Here is a 17974-nt window from a genome sequence, read left to right on the forward strand (position 1 = left end):
TCTCCCCTAGTCCCGGCCCAACTTCCTCCCTGCCTGGAGCCCGGAAGGCATACCTGGACAGGGACACAGCACGACACTCTGCTGTGACCTCTCTGGCCACAGCTTCTCATCAGTCAGCGGTCACCTGTCATGAGCAGTATTCAAAACCAGGAACCAAGGTGTGGTCTGAGCTTCTTTAAGCTCAAGGGTTTGGGGGTTCCTGGTGATTCCCCAGAGAAGAGTCCAGAAGAGCAAGATGGAAGGGGGGTGGCCTCTGAGAGGCGGATTCCTCCTCTGCCTCACTGTCAGCCTTCTACTTCAAGGTAAGATGGGGCAAGAACGTGGAAAGATAAAAATGCTGTTCTGGGCAAAATCCAGAAACCTTCTCATTCTCCAGAACCAGAGAGCATCTGAAGTAGCTGGGTTAAACATTTCCTTTCTCTGTAGTATCTATGTTTTGGCTTCCTTTGGGGACAGAAAAACCCATTTCACTGATCAGTACACACAGCCCCTCTCTAATTTGCCTGCATAGGCATCTACCAAATTGTCTTTCCTTCCATTTTACGACCTCTCCAACTCCACCCCTTTATAATGTCCAACTTTTCCTTTCCACCAAGATGTAGCAACTATGAACAGGGTAGCTTAGGTCCTATTGACAATAACATAACTCCTTTCCCATTTCACTTAGGAAGATCTTGTCATAGAGGAGGTGATGTGGGGCGGGGTGGGGGGGGGGCGGTGAAGGACAACGGTTTCTCCCCCCTGGGTTTTGTTTCTCTCTAGTTTGGAGATGTACCTTATGAGTTTACTGGTATGGGGAGATAGTGGAAGAGCTATGGGAAAAAACTTGCTGGCTCATAGTTACAGGAATAAGCACAGAGTCATCTGGGGTTGGGGTGTGGCTGAGGTGGGCAGAAGGGCTTTTACATTTCATTGTATAGCTCCGCCAACCCCATGGCAGATGATCAATGAGATCTTCTCAAGATGGTGATGAGGAAAATGGCTTGAAGGAAAATGGCACAGATCTTAGAAGTCACTGAATTTGAGAAGGGCAGAGATCACAGCACATAGAAGATAGTAAATTCACATTGAATACAACATTCCTTAAGTTCCCACGTATTTTACATCACACTTATATTTACTTCTCTCCAAATTTTTCCTTTCTGGAAATGGGAAAACATGGATGTAGAAAGGGAAAATTGAGAGAAAAAATTTTAGGGAAATTTTGTTCAGTGACTATGAGGAAGACTCATAATAGAGCTGGAAAGAAAAAAGTGTGGTCAGATAATGGCCAAAACTTCAGAGTTGCGAGTATGGAACGAATAGGACTCCCCAGAGTGGCTGTTTGCATACAGATTTGGGTAGGCTTTATGAGGGAGAAAAGCACAGGAAGAATGGTCTGAGCCCTGACTCAGCTCACATCCACTTCCGCCATTTGCCTACCAGCCAGCCCAGCCCATCCTCCCCAGCCCTGGGAGGAAAGGCTTGGCCCCCTAGGGAGTCGTGGCCCAGAAAGGAGGGGCTCACATGCCTCAACCATGTCCACATCTTCTTTCTCTGCAGAGAGTCTCTCAGGCCCCAGCACTGGTACTCCTCTCACTTAGGAAACACAAAAGCCCTATTCCCATCTCAGAGGGTCTCTGTTCTCTATAGGAAGGGCAAACGCTTTCACCATCAATTGCTCAGGCTTTGACCAGTATGGGGTGAACCCTGCTGTCCTCCAGGCTATCTTTGACCAGAAGGACTTCCGTCCGTTCATCAACTACAGCATCCCCACTCGTGTCAACATCTCCTTCACCCTGTCTGCCATCCTGGAAGTGGTGAGTGCTGACTCCTACATTCTTTCCATAGGCTTCTTATAGGGACCAAAGACTCTTTACCCTGTCAACCAACAATGCACTGGTCCAGGGGTAAGCAATGAGTCCCCTGAATGGATTTTGCACAAGCTAGGTGTTTATCCTGTAGGGGAGAGAGACATGAAGGGGAATGTTGCAGTAACACTTCTGCAGAGAACTTTTGTCCTTGAGTCCTGCCTGTATGGGAATATTCTACAAAAAATATATTCCCAATGGGCCCCCATGCTGTTTTTTCCCCTATTTTTTCCATGCAACCTGCATTTTTCTGACCTACCTTTCTTTTGGAACTTGTGATTGAAAAGCTGAGCTGTCACAAGGGACCACTTAGGAAACAAAGGCAGGAGGTAGGCTAGGACTTGAATTCATGGCATTAATGATCCTGAATGTTTTTTGCCTGTTTGTTGTCAGAATGTACAACTTCAGCTGCTGACGTCATTTCTGTGGGTAAAGATGGTATGTGAATTCAGCTTTCTTCTTTTCTTTTTCTCCTCCCCTTTTTTTTCTGGCTTTGTTTGCAAAAATGACATTTGTTCAAATCGACAGTACCCAAGGGAATAGACAAATCCAACCAGAATGTGGTCAGCAGTGTTGACAAATAGCTTTCTGGGCTGCCAATCATCTTTGAAAGATATAGATGGAAAATACACAGAAGGAGGGCAGTACAGTTGGAGGCCCCTAAGCAAGCTTCAGCTCCCACCTGTATCCAGCACCCAGCTTAAGATTTCCCTTGAGTGGGAAGGAAAAGGTCAGTAAGACTTTGTCAGCTAGAGAAAGGGAGACGTCACTAGGGTAAGAAGGGGAATCAGAGTTTAAAAGGAGATGAGCTCAAAAAAAACCTGTGCATCAGTGTGCACAGTATGATTCTATCTGTGTAAATTTAAAAGAATGCTAGAATATCTATTAACTTTTTTCTGAATGATACACAAGAAACTGTTAATAATAGGACTGTGTTGGGGATGTGGACTGAGTTGGAGTGAACTGAGGAGGGAGAAGATGGTGATTTATATCACACCTTTCTGAAATGGTTGAAGTTTTATCATATGCCTATAGTCCCTACATTTAGAAAAAAATACATGCCTATGTGTATATTTTTAAGAGAATGAAAGGGTAGGAGATGTTGACATAAACTAGCTCCAGGTTTCAGCCATAATCATCTCTCTGTGCCCTAGATTTGGAATAACCCATTCATCAGCTGGAACCCAAAAGAATGTGGTAATATCAATAAATTCGCTGTGACAGCTGAGAATCTGTGGCTCCCAGACATCTTCATCGTGGAATCGTGGGTATCAGGGCTGGGGAAAGCTGGAGGGAAGACCCTTCTGCAAGGAGCAGGCCAGGGCAGTGCAGGGCAAACCCATTCAGTGGGACCACTAAAAACTCGTTCAGAGAAGAGCACAATCACAGGTCATTAACTTCTCCCCTGGAAATGGGAAAAAGATGACAGAGTGGCCATAATGAGCAACATTGGGAAGCCCCGCCTTAAGAGAGAAACTTAAACTGACATGAAACCCAGAGCATTTGCCTCCCTCCCATTCTGCCGCTTAGCACGGATGTGGATCAGATCCCAGAAGGCCTCTCTGCATATATGACTCACGAAGGTGACATCGTGTATAACAAACCAGCACGGATCACCAGTGTCTGTAGCCTGGACATCTTCTACTTCCCCTTTGACCAGCAGAACTGCACGCTCACCTTTAGCTCTTTCATCTACACAGGTGAGTTGCAGTGGAGGTTGTGGGATCAACCAGTGGGGCAGCCAAAAATCACACACAGGCAAAGTGGGGTTTATTTTAATGCATAAAAAAGGACAGTGGAGTATTTGCTAGTTGAAGATGTGTGGATGGTGGGGTGGGAGGCACTTGAACTTAAGAGAGGACAATACTTCCTGAAAAATCGAAAGAAGGCCATTGAGCAGTGAGGAAGCCATGTTGCAGGGCAATCTGAAAAAGGCAGCTGAAGCAGTTTTCTAATTCATCACTCAGAGCCCTGCACAGAGCAGGTGCTGAAAAGATGTGTGTTGAATGAATGTTTGTCTCCTCTGCAGCGGAAACCATGTCACTGGGCATGGACAGGGAAGTGTGGGAGATAGTGGACACCTCGCGTGACATTGTTTTCAGGCAAGGGGAGTGGGAGCTCCTGGGTATCAGCAAGGCCACCCTGAAGACGTTTGTGGGCTCCAGACTTTTTGACCGGATCGCGTTCTTTGTAAGCCCAGAGATTCTGGCATGGCTACCCATTCTCCATATCTCCCTCCCTTTCTTTTAAGTCCCTCTCACTACTTGCCCAAGACCAGAAAGCCCCTGGGAACCGTAACTCTCACAGCCTGCCTCTCTCCCAAGCCCTCCAATGCAGCCCCCCTTTCTGAATCTGCCAGGTCTGGCTTAGGTTTTCTTTGATGGGTATGGGAGAGTCTCTTTAGTCACATGAACGCTGCTTCTCATCCTGTTCTAGAAATGCCCCCTTGCTGGGGTGAGGACACCAAGGAAAGAAGGGGCTGGAACCATTCCTCAGTCTCCCTTCAGCCCTAGCTTCACCTGGCTCTCTGCTCTCTCCTCCCCACTAGTTGGCCATCAGGCGCAGGCCCAGCCTCTACGTCATAAACCTTCTGGTGCCCAGCAGCTTTCTGATAGCCATCGACGCCCTCAGCTTCTACCTGCCGGCAGAAAATGAGAATCGTGCTCCATTCAAGATAACCCTCCTGCTGGGCTACAACGTCTTCCTGCTCAGGATGAGCGACTTGCTCCCTGCCAGTGGCACCCCCCTCATCAGTATGGCCCCTGCCACTCCCCACCAAGCAAAGGCAGCAGCGGACAGGGAGGGGAACCAGGAGAGCTGGCTGCCTCTCCACTTGAGGAGGGAAGGGGTTCTGAGGAAAGACTGGATTTGGGGAAAGAAGCTTAAGAAAAGCGTAGAGATGAATCTGCCCTGGGTTATTCACAATTTTCTTTGCCCTCAGGTGTCTACTTTGCACTGTGTCTGTCCCTGATGGTGGTCAGCCTGCTGGAGACCATCTTCATCACCCACCTGCTGCACCTGGCCACCACCCAGCCCCCACCCATGCCTCGGTGGCTCCATTCCCTGCTTCTATACTGCACCGGCTCAAGGAGATGCTACCCCACTGCACACCAGAAGGAAAACAAGGGCCTGGGCCTCACCCCCTCCCACCTGCCTGGTGAGAGAAGTCAACCCTGTCCACACACTCTTGACTTCCCCAACGCCCCAGTTCTCTAATCCTGTCTCCTTCCCACTTCACAGCTGAGTCTCTGTCCTCTCCACAGGCCTGAAGGAGCCGGGAGAGTTGGTAGGGAAGGAGCCGGGACCCAGAGAGGCAAAGCGAAATGGGGGCTCAGAATTGACAAGGGCCCAGCTAACTGACCTGTGGATGGAGTTCGGCTGCAGGATGGACACCTTCCTCTTCCGCCTCTACCTCCTTTTTTTGGCATCCTCTGTCATCACAGTCATCGTCCTCTGGAACACCTAGGAATCAACATTGCGGGGGCGCCCCATGTTCAGGTTTCTTTGGCTTCAAATGACCATCCCAGACCCTGTTCCTCTGCTGCAATCTGCATACACAGTTCCAACTATGCCCCTGACTCCTGCTCCAGCCCTTCCTGCACTTAAACAGAACTGCTGACTAGCTCAGAAGTGAGACTGTATTTCCAAAACTTAATGAATGCAGAATATATATGTTTATGTTAGAAATAGAATTTTACTGGAAAAGGAAGTTTTCATAATAAACAATTACAATTATTTACCAAAAAAGTGACTTATGTTACTGGTGTAGAGGAAAGGGATTAAACTTCTTTTTAAAAATAGCCAGGGGCTGGCCTGTGGCCCAGTGGTTAATTTCATGTGCTCCACTTGGGCAGCCCAGGGTTTCAACAGTGCAGACTGAGCACCACTCATCAAACCACGCTGAAGCAACATCCCACATAGCAGAACCAGGAGGACCTGCAACTAGAATATACAACTATGTACTGGGGGGGTTTGGGGAAAAGAAAAAAAAGGAAGATTGGCAACAGACGTTAGCTCAGGGCCAATCTTTAAAAAAAAAAACCAAGAAATGCAGATTCTCAGGCCCTAGCCCTGATCTCCAGGATCAGAAACTCTAGGGGCAGGGAGCTGGCAATCAGTTTCAGCAAGCTCTCCAGGGGTTCAATAAATAAATAAAAATAAATAAAAATAGGCTAACATTTATTTATCCTTTTAACAAATAAATTGAGCGCCTACTATGTGCAAGACACTGTTCTGAGTGCTGAGGATACTGCAGTGAACCAAACTGACAAAATTCTCTATCCTCAGGGAGCTTCCATTGGGGGTGGGTGGAGACACACAGTAAAGAAGATAAACGGGTAAAAACACAGAACATGTGCTAAGTCTCAAGGAGAAAAAGCAAATCAGGGAAGGAAAAACAGGAAATGCGGGGAGAGGGTGGCCAAGGAAGGGTTAGCCCATGATAACTTCCTGCCCTGCTGGCTCCTACACGTTTCCACCATAAGGCGAGATGGACACGGTTGGAACCCAGTCTTTCACCTGAGGCTCAGAGGTTATGTAACTTGCCTAAGGTCATGCAGCTCTTGCTATTTTTAGTTCTTTTTTCAGGGATAGGCTTCGGGTGTGAATTTAACAAGTGTTTATTGAGCTCAGGTGATGGTATACACAAACGTCCCTGGGTAAACCCCACTGGAGACTGGAGGACGCAGATCAAACACAGGCTCTGTCCTCAAAGAGCTTGTGGCCCATCTGGAGAAATAAAATACATATTTATACAATTTCAATTAAATGTAGAACATGTTTTTAAAGTTTTGTTGAGTGCCATTAAAGAGAAACTGCTATAAAGTTCACAGGAGAAAGGATTCTTCTGGCCAGAGCAATGGTCCTTAATCCATGTTAGAATCATCTGAGGAGATTTTTAAATAATCCTAATACCCAGGCTTTACTCCGCACCAATTACATCAGGACCTTTCACGTGGGCCCTGGCTTTTGTATGGTATGGTTGAAAACTTCCCATGAGATTCTAATGTGCAGCCAGAATTGAAAATACTGAGGTAGAGGCCAGGGGAGCTTCGTGTGAAGGATGCAGTGTTTGGGTTGGACTCTGAAGGATGATTAATATGAACAGATGGAGGGACATGAGGCTTGCTGGAACTGACTAGTCACAAGACACCTCTGGGGTGACACGTAGGAGAATCACAACAGATCGGGTCTCATGGGGTCCGTGGATTTGTGCAGCAGTGGTTGAATAGTGGGATCCAGGCAGAATGACAACACACTCATTCTCGTGGTCCTCAAGGGGCTCAGTTATCCAAAACAAGCTCATAAAATCATCTGCCAGAAATAGCCCCCCAGTAGAATACAAAATGGTGCAGACACTTTAGAAAACAGTTTGGCAGCTCCTCAAAGTGTTGAATATAGAGTTACTATATGACCTAGCCATTCTGTTCCTAGATATTACTGAAGAGAAATGAAAACATATGTCCACACAAAAATGTGTACTCAAATGCTCAAAGCAACATTATTCATAACATCTAAAAAGTGGAAACAACCCAAATCTGTCAACTGATGAATGGATAAATAAAATGCTGCATGTTCATACAATGGAATATTATTTGGCCACAAAAAGGAATGAAGCAGTGATGCATACTGCAACATGGATGAATCTCGAAAATATGCTAAGTAAAAGAAAAGCCAGCCACAAAAGGCCACATATTATAGAATCCCACTTATACAAAATGTCCAGAGTATGCTAACCTATAGAGACAGAAAGCAGATTAGAGGTCGCCCAGGACTTGGTGGTGAAAGGGGCAGGTGAATGAGGAATGACTGCTAATGGGTACAGGATTTCTTTTGGAGTGATAAAAATGTGCCATAATTAGATTGTGGTGGTGATTACATAACTCTGTAAATATATAAAAAGATCATTGAACTGTGTGCTTTAAAAGGGTGAATTTTAGGGTATATAAATTATATCTCAATAAAGGTGTTGAACAACAACAACAAAATAAATAACCCCACCACAAAATTCCCTCTGCCCACCACCTTCCTCCTGCTTATGTTTCATTCCAGTGCTTCCCACCACCATCTCCCCAACTCTGATTCTTCGATCCTTATATTCAACTTTCATCAGTGTCTGCCCCCGGTCCTCCTCCACCATTGGATGACTAACCGGGGGTTCATGAGCCTCAGCTGCCCACTCCCCTGTCAGCTCTGCATGCTTCCTTGATGTTGACATCATCCACAGCTTCAGCTCAGACACAGCTTCCATCATCTCTAACTTCTGTATGAAATGCTCACCAGTCAGACCAGCTCAGGGCTCCTTGATAGAAGGTGGGAATTCAGACATTATATCTAAGACAAGTGCTTCCCAGAGTCTTGGAATATTTCCCATGGGGATGGAGGAGTTTGGAGGAGTGCAGTGAGTAACAGCAGCCCTGCCTCACTTTCTGCAATTGAAGATGGAACTGCAGGGCTGGGGTAGCTGATAACCCCTACTGGTCAGCAGGCAGGTGGAGCTCCCGTACGTGCAGCATGTCATCAGGCTTAAATGAGAGCTTCTGCCTCTGTGGACCAACCAGTCTTCTGGTCCCCAGAACAGCTACATGGAATAAATGAAGGAGGGAAGCATTCATTCATTTATTTATCCAATCTTTACTAAGTGCTTCCTTAGGTACTAGACAGTTTTTTCTAAGCACTGGGGATATGACAATGAATAAAACAGACAGGAGGAAACATTTTCTAAAGTAACAAACTAAGATGATTTTGTATACTGATAATTGTTCTGAAGAAAATAAAACAAGGTAACAGGACAGAGAATGACACACAGATTAACAGGATGTTCCAGGAAGGCCTCTCTAAGAAAGTGACATTTGTGCCAGCCAAGAAATGAATGATGAGATGATGATGTGATATGCCCTGAGATAGGGGACTGATGTATTCATAAGGGGAGGTTAGGATGACATGTGATAGACAGGCACTACATTTATAGAAGTAGATCTGGGCAGCCAGGATCTTTGGATGAACAAGGTGAGAAACTGGAGGGAGAGTCCCATGTCCATTATTTTGTTGCTGTTGTGTAATGTTTAAGGATTGTGAGAGTATATTTACAACCCACTCAAAGGGTTTAGAACAGTGTCTTTCAAATAGTTTTTATCCATCACAGAATCTATTCTACTCACCCATGCATGCTGCCTCACTCAAAAAAAAACAACTGATGATCGCGTAGAATTGAAAAGGAACAAAATTAAAAATTGCAGCAAACTTATGCTAGAATTATGTATAGATCTTCTCACTATATATTATACAAGAGAATATGAATTTACACATCTTTTTAATTGTAAAAAAATTCCCTATAAACTATAAAATACGTAATATTTTTATTGCACTTGTCTTGATATTATATTACAAGTTATTGAACTAGCTTAGACTCTCTGAAAGCACGTCACCAATGCAGCGTCACTAGACAAGCAGATTTTGGGGGAATTTGTATACGATCATTTTAACAGTAAGATAGAGATACCTGGACCACAAAGCAAAGCTACTTTTGATGCAAATATGCATCACAACACCCTGAAGCGGGACTCAAACAACCCACGTGACGTTGAGTAGATGATGATGAAGCAAAGGTAGCAGTTTACTATTGAAAAGCATGGCGAGCACCTTGACCGCTTCAGATCAATGCACTGATTTTAAAAATCCTGCAAACTGAGAGAATTCCAACAGTCCCCTCTCTGCTTTCAATAGGATCTTAACAGAATGCCAAACTTGAATCTCAAGGATGCTCAAGTAATGTACAAATTTTGGTTTACAAATGCCTCATTTTAGCAATCCTAAATTAGGAGGTCCTTGGGGACAGGTAAAGCTGAAAGGAAGACCTGAAGAAAGGACTTGGATTTGTCAGCCCTTCTGGAGGCCATCACCTCCCTAGAGTGGAGACCCTACTTAGACCCCTCTGAGACCGTTGGTGACGTTAAGATACATGCAAAACAGCATGCTATGCATAATGCACCTACATTATCCATCTTTTCCTGACAAAATTTGGACATGCTGTCAGACTTTTTTTCTGATTTGTAAAATAATTTATATGAACAGCCTTATAAAAATCTATAAATAAAATTATGTTCATAGACTTAGTGAATTGCCTTTATTAAAAAACAAAGTTATGTGAAAAGAAATATGAAAGTTACAAAGAAAACAAAGAACTTGTATCAACTAACACGCACCTGTGATTTTCGTCATTGATTGACCTACCGTTGGAGTTGATGAGCTGATGAACTCTTATGCCATTTGTCCTTGTTGAGCAAGAACTCTGCTTGTTTGAGTATTAATGGGTCTGGAGTAAAACAGAGACATGATGGATTATCCAGTTTTCATGAAAGGGTGTTAATTTAGGCCTTTCCTTGGTTTGGACATAGAAAAGTTATTGCAATAATAATAACTATCATTTACTGGGTACTTTCTTTATGCCAAGCCATTACATTCATTATCTCATTTGATCCCCACGACAATTCTATGAGGTAGATATTAATATTATTCCCAGTTTACAGATGAGGACACTGAGGTAGAAAGAGGTTAAGATGCTTCCCCAGGATCACGCAGCAAGTAAGTGGTAGAAGTGTATTGAACTCAATTTTGTCTAACTCTTAATTCCATATTTTAACACATCTAGGTCATTTCTGAGGAATGCAGAAATAGCAATAATTCTTGATCATGAAAAACTAAGCATTAGACTCTGAATCCAGAACGATCCCCACTAAAGAGCTCATCCCACTTCATTATATTTGATAACCCTTAACCTCAGGGTATCAATCTTCACTATGGTCACCATCAGCGTTTGGACTTTCCACAGCTCTCGTGATTTCCTTGCCTCCCACTGGCACCCTCAGAAACTGTCTTGTTCACTCACAAATGAATGTGTCTCAAACTGATAAAATCTGAATAAGCTCTATGGAGGTACTGTTAAAAGATAATTTTCAGAAAAAGGCAAAATCATGACTCTCATACAAATAAAAAAGGAGCACGTATGAAAGAAGGGATTGAACTCATACAATATTAGAGAACCAGGCAGATGTTAGAACTGGCTCAAAGGAAAAGTCAAGAAGCACAAATTTATACAGAGTAAAGATACTGAATTGCAAATAAAGGCAATTTTTCTGCGGGAGGGGGAGGGAAGTCCACTGGAACTCTACAGGACAAGATAGAGTTTGCATATAGACAATGTTGATATTTGCCTGAGCACTGTCTCCCCAGAAAACAACAATGGTTAAGAAATTCCCCCAATCTTTTGCTTTCTAAAATCCCCCCGACCCTTTCGTGTTCCAGGAAACAGCTGACTGCAAAGAAACTTCTTCCTGTATAACTTAGTTAAAACTTGTTTTCCACTCTTTCTCAGGAGTCCCACAGGACTCACAGATGACTCCCTTGTTTACCTGTGACAATGCCAAACACAAGCTTTTCCCCTTTTGCCTGAACCTGCCCACAAGGCCAGACACAGATCCTCCAACTACTAGTTCTTTGTCACATGAATGATGAGCCGAGATTAGAACTGTTTATCCCCTGAAACTAGCCAGACACAGAGGGAAACATTTTCTGTTCAACTGACTGAGACTAAACAACCCCAAATGTAAATCATTCCACCTATGGCTTGCCTACTTCCCCCTATAAAAAAGGCTGAGGTAACACCGCCCTGCTCATGTGCTCTGATCTATGGATCTGGGTGATCTCCACATTGCAACGGCCTGAATAAAGTCAATCTTCTTAATTGTTTGGTTTTTGTCTTTGACAATATTCATCAGTTACCTGCTGTTTAAAAGAACTCCAAAATGGCTCAAAAACAATGAACAGGGCTAGAATCAGACAGCTGGGAGCAGTTACTATAGATGATGCATAGTTTCTCATTGAATCACAAATTTTTTCCTGTAATTTTCTCCCTTTTGATAAAAAATAACCTCAAAGGAAGATTATTCTTGATCACAAAATAAGGCTGGTCTCATAACATTTGCCTTCACTTTTTACATGGGTGCAAGAAGAGTGGCAATTTGCCATTTAGGCCTTCTTAAGATTGCTTGGCTGAAGGTTTTCAAAAAATCTCAAATTTGACTTTTAAAGACCTTTTGAGGTTAGGTAGCCACACCAAGATCTCACCACCAGATTTCACCTGTGGTACCCATTAAGTGAATTCCTCTCTTCTTGAAGACCCCAAAATATCCTAAGATTCCTGGGTCTGGCAGAAAATGACCTTACCCACCTAGTAGCTGGGAACCCTGTAAGCCAGGTACCAGCCAGTTTTCCCAGAAGGGGCTGTAAGCATTGGCTTCATAAAGTCAACCTTAGTTCCTTAGTAGTGCCTGCCCATTTTTTTCTTCTTTTTTTTATGAGAAAGATTAGCCCTGAGCTAACATCTGTTGCCAATCTTCCTCTATTTTATGTGAGATGCCACCACAGAGTGGCTTGATGAACAGTGCTAGGTCCACGCCTGGGATCCAAACCTGCAAACCCAAGGCTGTGGAAGTGGAGCACATGAACTTGACCACTACACCACTGGGCCAGCCCCTGCCTATTTTTGATGACATGAGCATCATTCTCAAATATAACATACAAGGCAGGGCCTGGGTTCATAGCCAATGTTTCCAGTTATGCCCTGGTCAAAAGGAAGACAGATTCTTATTGAATCTATGCCAATAACTATATGATCATGAAAATATGATCCTTATAAGAATATTCAATAAGGGTTTCCAAATTCCAGAGAGGTCAAGAAAGGAGAATAAGATATCATTTATAAACATTTCATTTTAGTTTACAAAAGGAGAATCTGAAAAAAAAAAGTAGAGGCCTGCCTACCACTGGCCTAGTGGTTAAGTTCTGTGCACTTCGCTTTGGGGGCCTAGGTTTGGTTCCCAGACGTGGACCTACACCACTCTTCTGTCAGTGGCCATGCTGTGGCACGTGGCTCACATACAAAAAGAGGAAGATTGGCAACAGATATTAACTCAAGGTGAGTCTTCCTTAGCAAAAAAAAAAAAAAGTACAATTATAATTACTGAATTCTTATGAGTTATAGATAGCTTAAGAGGAAAGAAAAAAGGCTTCCTTAAATATCTAGAAAATAGAACATTACGAAAATATTAACAATAGTTTAAACAAAGACTGTAGTCATCCTTCATCAGTTCATTCAGCCCTATGTAATTAGTTCTTGTTCCATTGGCCAGTGGTCTCATACACCCATCAGCTTCTCAACTAGAGTTCTAGAAATCCTGACTCAGTCTACAAGTATGGTCTCAAAGTGAGCATTATATAAAAATGGATGAACGTAATCTTTACAAAGAAAAAATATTGAGATATAACATATAGTAATCCTGACTTCATAAATCATGAATATACTAAGCTTAATGTAAGAATATACCAAGAGAGTATCAAGAATATCAAGAGGTTCAGCAAGACTTTGTATATTAATGAAACTACATAGATCAGTGATACGAATCGCCAGTTGAAGCCTAGAAGATGCTAGATTCAAATTAAAGAAGTAAAAATGTGACTACGTTATGATTAAAAAGATACAATAGCTGCAATTATGACCAAACGCTCCAAACACACAACCAAGAGAACTGCTGCCCTCTTCTGGAGGCCGACACCCCATGATTCAGTTCTGGCTCAAAGGAGAGAGGATGCATGCAGAACCTCTAGACTTACTTTTTCTTCCTTCCTTCCTTCCTTCCTTCCTTTGTAAAAATGATTTAAAATTCACACAAAAGTTGCAAAAATAGTATACAGAGCCCCTGTGTACCCTTCACCCAGATTCCCCAATTGTGAATGTTTCTAAATCATTGAGAATAAGTTGCAAAATTGCTGACCCATTAAACCTGAATACTTCAGTGCATATTTCCTGAAAACTAGGACACTTTTCTATATAACCACAGTACAGTACAACCATCAAATCAGAAAATTAACCTCAATCCAATATTACCATCTAATCTACAAGCCCTATTTGAATTTTCCTCTTGTCCCAATCATGTCTTTTATAGGTACAGGATCCAATCCAGGAAGACACACTGTATTTAGCTGTTATTTCTCTTCAGTTTCCACCAATCTGGAACAGTTCCCCAGTCTCCTTGTCGTTCATGACTTTGACATTTTTGAAGAGTACAAGCTAGTTAGTTCTCTCTCAATTTGGATTTGTCTAATATTTACTCATAGTTTATGCATTTTTTGCAAGAATACCCCAGAAGTGACGCTGGGTTCTTCTCAGTGCATCATAGGAAGTGCGTAACGTCAATTTGTTCCTTTACTGATGATATTAACCGTTATCACTTAGTTAAAATGAGGTCTGACAGGTTTCTCCACTGTAAAGATAGTCATTAACAAGCATGGCATACTTTGTAATTAGTAAGTATTTTGTGGAGAGATACTTTGAGACTATGTAATTATCTCATTCCTCGTTGTGATGGTTCTTGAATGAATTACTTATTCTGTTGTCTTTACAAAATTGGGATTTTCTAATTCCATCGTTTCTTCTACACTTACTCATTGGCATTCTAATGTAAAGGACAGCTTTTCCTTTTCTTTACTCATTCACTCATTTATATCAGTATGGGTTCATGGTTCCCTATTTTATTCAAAGAGTTACAATCTGTTATTATCAATATTTATTTTGATGCTCAATTGTTTGGGCTTACTATAGATCAACCAAGAAGAAAGCAGTAGTTGGTGATATAGCAGTGATGGGAACTTGGGGGAAAATGACAATTTCACTTGCCAATACCCTCTGCCAAAGACGTCAGGAACACACCTATTGTTAAACAAATTGGCTTTACTACTCATTGCAAGAAGGGAGAATATACACCATAGGTACCCATGGGTTTTCTCAGTAAGAGAGTACTGGAAAGAACCTGTCACAGGAATTGGGCTGCCAGTGAGTGATTTGGGGAGAGAATAAAGAAGTGGGATTTGTACAAGATTGAATACTTAAGAGAATTCAAGGGTATGATTGGATAAAAAAGTATCAGTTATTCATTTAGCAAGAGAAGGGGAATGTTTGGTATTTGTGGGTTTGCATGGTTATCTTATTTTTCTGTTTGGTTTTTGGGGTTTTTTTGAGGAAGATTGGCCCTGAGCTAACATCTGTGCCCATCTTCCTCTATTTTATATGTGGGATGCCTGCCACAGCATGGCTTGATAAGCCGTGTGTGGGTCCGCGCTTGGAATCTAAACCAGCAAACCCCAACCACCAAAGTGGAGTGCACAAACTTAACTGCTACACTGCTTGGTTGGCCCCATGGTTATCTTGCTTTTGTGTGTGCTTAGACAAAAGTACAAAGCAGCCTTGTTTTGTCTCATTCTGTCATGGTCTCAGGATAATCATGACTGAGGTTGGTATTGTGTAAAATTGTATACATCCAACAGGAGAACAAAACGACCTGCAAGTGTCAGATCAGTTCTGGACATCAGGGCATTATTTCCTTTTCAAAATGTAGCTTTCTAAAGGTCAAAATCAATACACAACTGGGCGGAATCAAACATGGACGACATACACTAGGAGAGAAGATTTCAAAACATTCAGAAGAAAGATATGCCTTCCATCAGCATGTGCAGGTCCTGTGAGTCCTCTAAATTCTCTTGTCTCCATGGTGATATCTCTTGTCTCTTGGTCGCTGGGTGCTCTGCTGGCACCTGCTGCTTCAAGTCTGCCTCTGGTGAATTCTTGGTCTGACTCTTGGCTCTGACAGAGTTTTCCGTCATTGCATTGGTCCCACCACAGCAATTGCTGCTGCTGCAGACCCCTCAGAGCCTCGCCCACGGCCTCCTTCCAGCCTTAATAGTCCATCTCACAGGCTTCACTGTAGAGTTGCTTCATCCATCACTGGCTCCACAGTAGCTGTGTAAGCTCCCAGTGCAGCCTCCATCCACCTTCCATGCAGGGCACGGAGGAATTCCTGGTGCCCTTCCACATCTTATGGGGACCGAGGAAGGTGCTAGGAGCGCTAAATCAGGCTCTCTCTCTGCCTAACCATTCTGTACTCCAACAGCTTCCACATGACTGTTTGTGGCCACAAGCAATGGCAGTTCTTTCCAGAATCCCAAATGAGTGGTGGGGCACAAGCCCGCCTCTGCTTTTGGCTTTTCTCTCAACCTATCTAGCCCCTCCCAACACACACACACACACACACACACACACACACACAGTCTCAGATTTAAGCACAGAGAGCCCAATTGTGTGTGTGTGTGTGTGTGTTGGGAGGGAGCGTCTCTCTCTCTATTTCTTCTTCTCTCCTTTGTCCCGTATTCCATCAGGCCAAAAAAAGAAGAATTTAGTCTCCTTCTACTGCAGTAGAGATTTTCCATGAGTCATTCTTCTGAGGGTAGCACTTGCCCTCCCCACAGCAGACAGGGTTACAGAGGAAACAGACTTACGGGGCTGCACAGAGATAGATATATGTGTGTTGGGAGGAACAGTGAGGACTGAAAATTTCATAAGTTTAAGGTTTACACATTCCTCCATCACACATGATAATGGTCTTAAAATATTTGAAAGGTGTGATGCAGAAGACAGAATTAACTTATTCTTTATTCTCTACTGGGCAAAGATTACACCAGTGGTGTAAGTTACAAGAAGCCAAATTTGGATTTTAAAAAAATTTTCAAGTAACCAGAGTTTTTGTTCAAAGACAAAATAGGATAATCTAAGAAGCAATGGAATGGTGTCACTGGAAGTATTAATATTAAACCATAAGGTTGGATGACCATTGATCAAAGATACTTCGGGATAAAACTACATTGGCTGAAAGATTGTAATAGATGACCTCAAAATTACCTAAAAATACAGATTCTTATCTTTGTGGGGTTTTTTTTTCAGAATGAGAATTTTATCATACATCTTCTGACGTTATTAGCAACCAGACTGCAGACTGATATGTCTCTGAGCTGGCCATCTGTGATGAGAAAATAGCCATTTTGAGTTGTTGCCCAGGCATTTGACAGTATGACAACCCTGCTCACACCGAGTCTGGATATTTAGATAAGGACCCGAGCTTAGGATCCTGGCCACAGGTTCCCGCCTTGCTTTTCCCCAGAGCACCTTTTAAAATGACCACTCAGAGTTGAGCCCATGAAAAATTAGTGATGGCCACCCCAACTGCTTTATAAGTAATAGGTACTTGCTACCCGGCTCTCTATCTCCCACTTGCTCGTGACCTGGGAGGGAGGACTGCTCTTCCCCCAGCTCACTGCACCCTCATTCTGTGATCTGTAAGTAATAAACCTCGTGATTCACTTCCTTTGTGTGAGGGTATTAAAACTGCACCTTCAATCAAATTGGCCCCAGGGATTTTCACTTCCCCCAAAGTGGGAGCTTGGATGCCAAAGGAAGCTACCTGCTGGCCCTGTGTGGGTGGCTTGTGCCTCTTCATTCAGCAGGTCATAATCTACATATTCTCAACACAGCAGCTCTGGGTTTCCCAACGCACCATCCACTACTCCCCCAATCTCAGAATCTAAAATACAGCCAAAGACTTGGAGCAAGAGGTGGTGAGGAAAAGTCATATGCAAGGAATTGAAACACCAAGTCTGTATCACATATTGGTGTGGAGTTTGAATTTACACCAATCATATGATTTGGGACTTTTAAAAATTGATGTACACCAAAAAATTGCCTAGACTTGGTAAAACCCCAAAAGTCATGGCAGAGGCAAATGAAAATTTTCTCTGTAGGGAAATTTCACAACCCAAGGCACATGAAACTCCCACTGAAATAATTTCCTAATGAAGATGAGTTTACAACCAAGAATTACAGATCACATGGGGAAACAAACCACAATGAGACAAAGTTAGCAAAAATAGCATACCAAGACCTACATGTAATAAAACAATCTGAAACAAATGGTGAAATAAACATGTTCTGTCCAAAGAAAATTCACAGAACTTTACTTAATACAAATATTTTGTTGACCAAGAAACAAATTGTTTACGAATAGGGAGACTCCCAACCAAAAGTGGTTAAGAAGCTCAGCTCTCAGTAGTTACAGTTCACTTTATAAGTATGAATGAGTAAGTACATTGTTTTCTAGTGTGACTGGTTACTAGAAACTTAAATTCTTTTTCATTGCTTAAGCTTATGTGTTTGTAGCTGATCAGCTAGGAAGCTGTAAGTT

General features: G+C 42.9%; 1 protein-coding gene across 1 annotated transcript; it reads left to right on the forward strand.

Annotated features, from left to right (window-relative positions):
* The first annotated feature begins 235 nt into the window (after nucleotides 1-235).
* On the forward strand, nucleotides 236-5407 carry LOC103554751 (5-hydroxytryptamine receptor 3C). The gene is made up of 9 exons (XM_008525983.2): nucleotides 236-302; nucleotides 1633-1799; nucleotides 2244-2288; nucleotides 3005-3114; nucleotides 3381-3550; nucleotides 3880-4040; nucleotides 4399-4603; nucleotides 4792-5007; nucleotides 5114-5407. Exons 1-9 carry the CDS (start codon nucleotides 236-238, stop codon nucleotides 5314-5316), a joined length of 1344 nt encoding a protein of 447 aa, XP_008524205.2. The 3' UTR covers nucleotides 5317-5407.
* The last annotated feature ends 12567 nt before the right edge of the window (nucleotides 5408-17974 follow it).

Source organism: Equus przewalskii, chromosome 18, assembly GCF_037783145.1.
Source record: "Equus przewalskii isolate Varuska chromosome 18, EquPr2, whole genome shotgun sequence".
In the NCBI taxonomy this organism is placed as follows: Eukaryota; Metazoa; Chordata; class Mammalia; order Perissodactyla; family Equidae; genus Equus; species Equus przewalskii.

Bases quoted from the DNA above. Each gene is read 5' to 3' on its own strand.
- LOC103554751 (XM_008525983.2), top strand. From the start codon at position 236: ATGGAAGGGGGGTGGCCTCTGAGAGGCGGATTCCTCCTCTGCCTCACT. The intron at 1,800-2,243 runs GTGAGTGCTGAC...GTTTGTTGTCAG, and splicing joins TGTCTGCCATCCTGGAAGTG to AATGTACAACTTCAGCTGCT. The intron at 2,289-3,004 runs GTATGTGAATTC...TCTGTGCCCTAG, and splicing joins CATTTCTGTGGGTAAAGATG to ATTTGGAATAACCCATTCAT.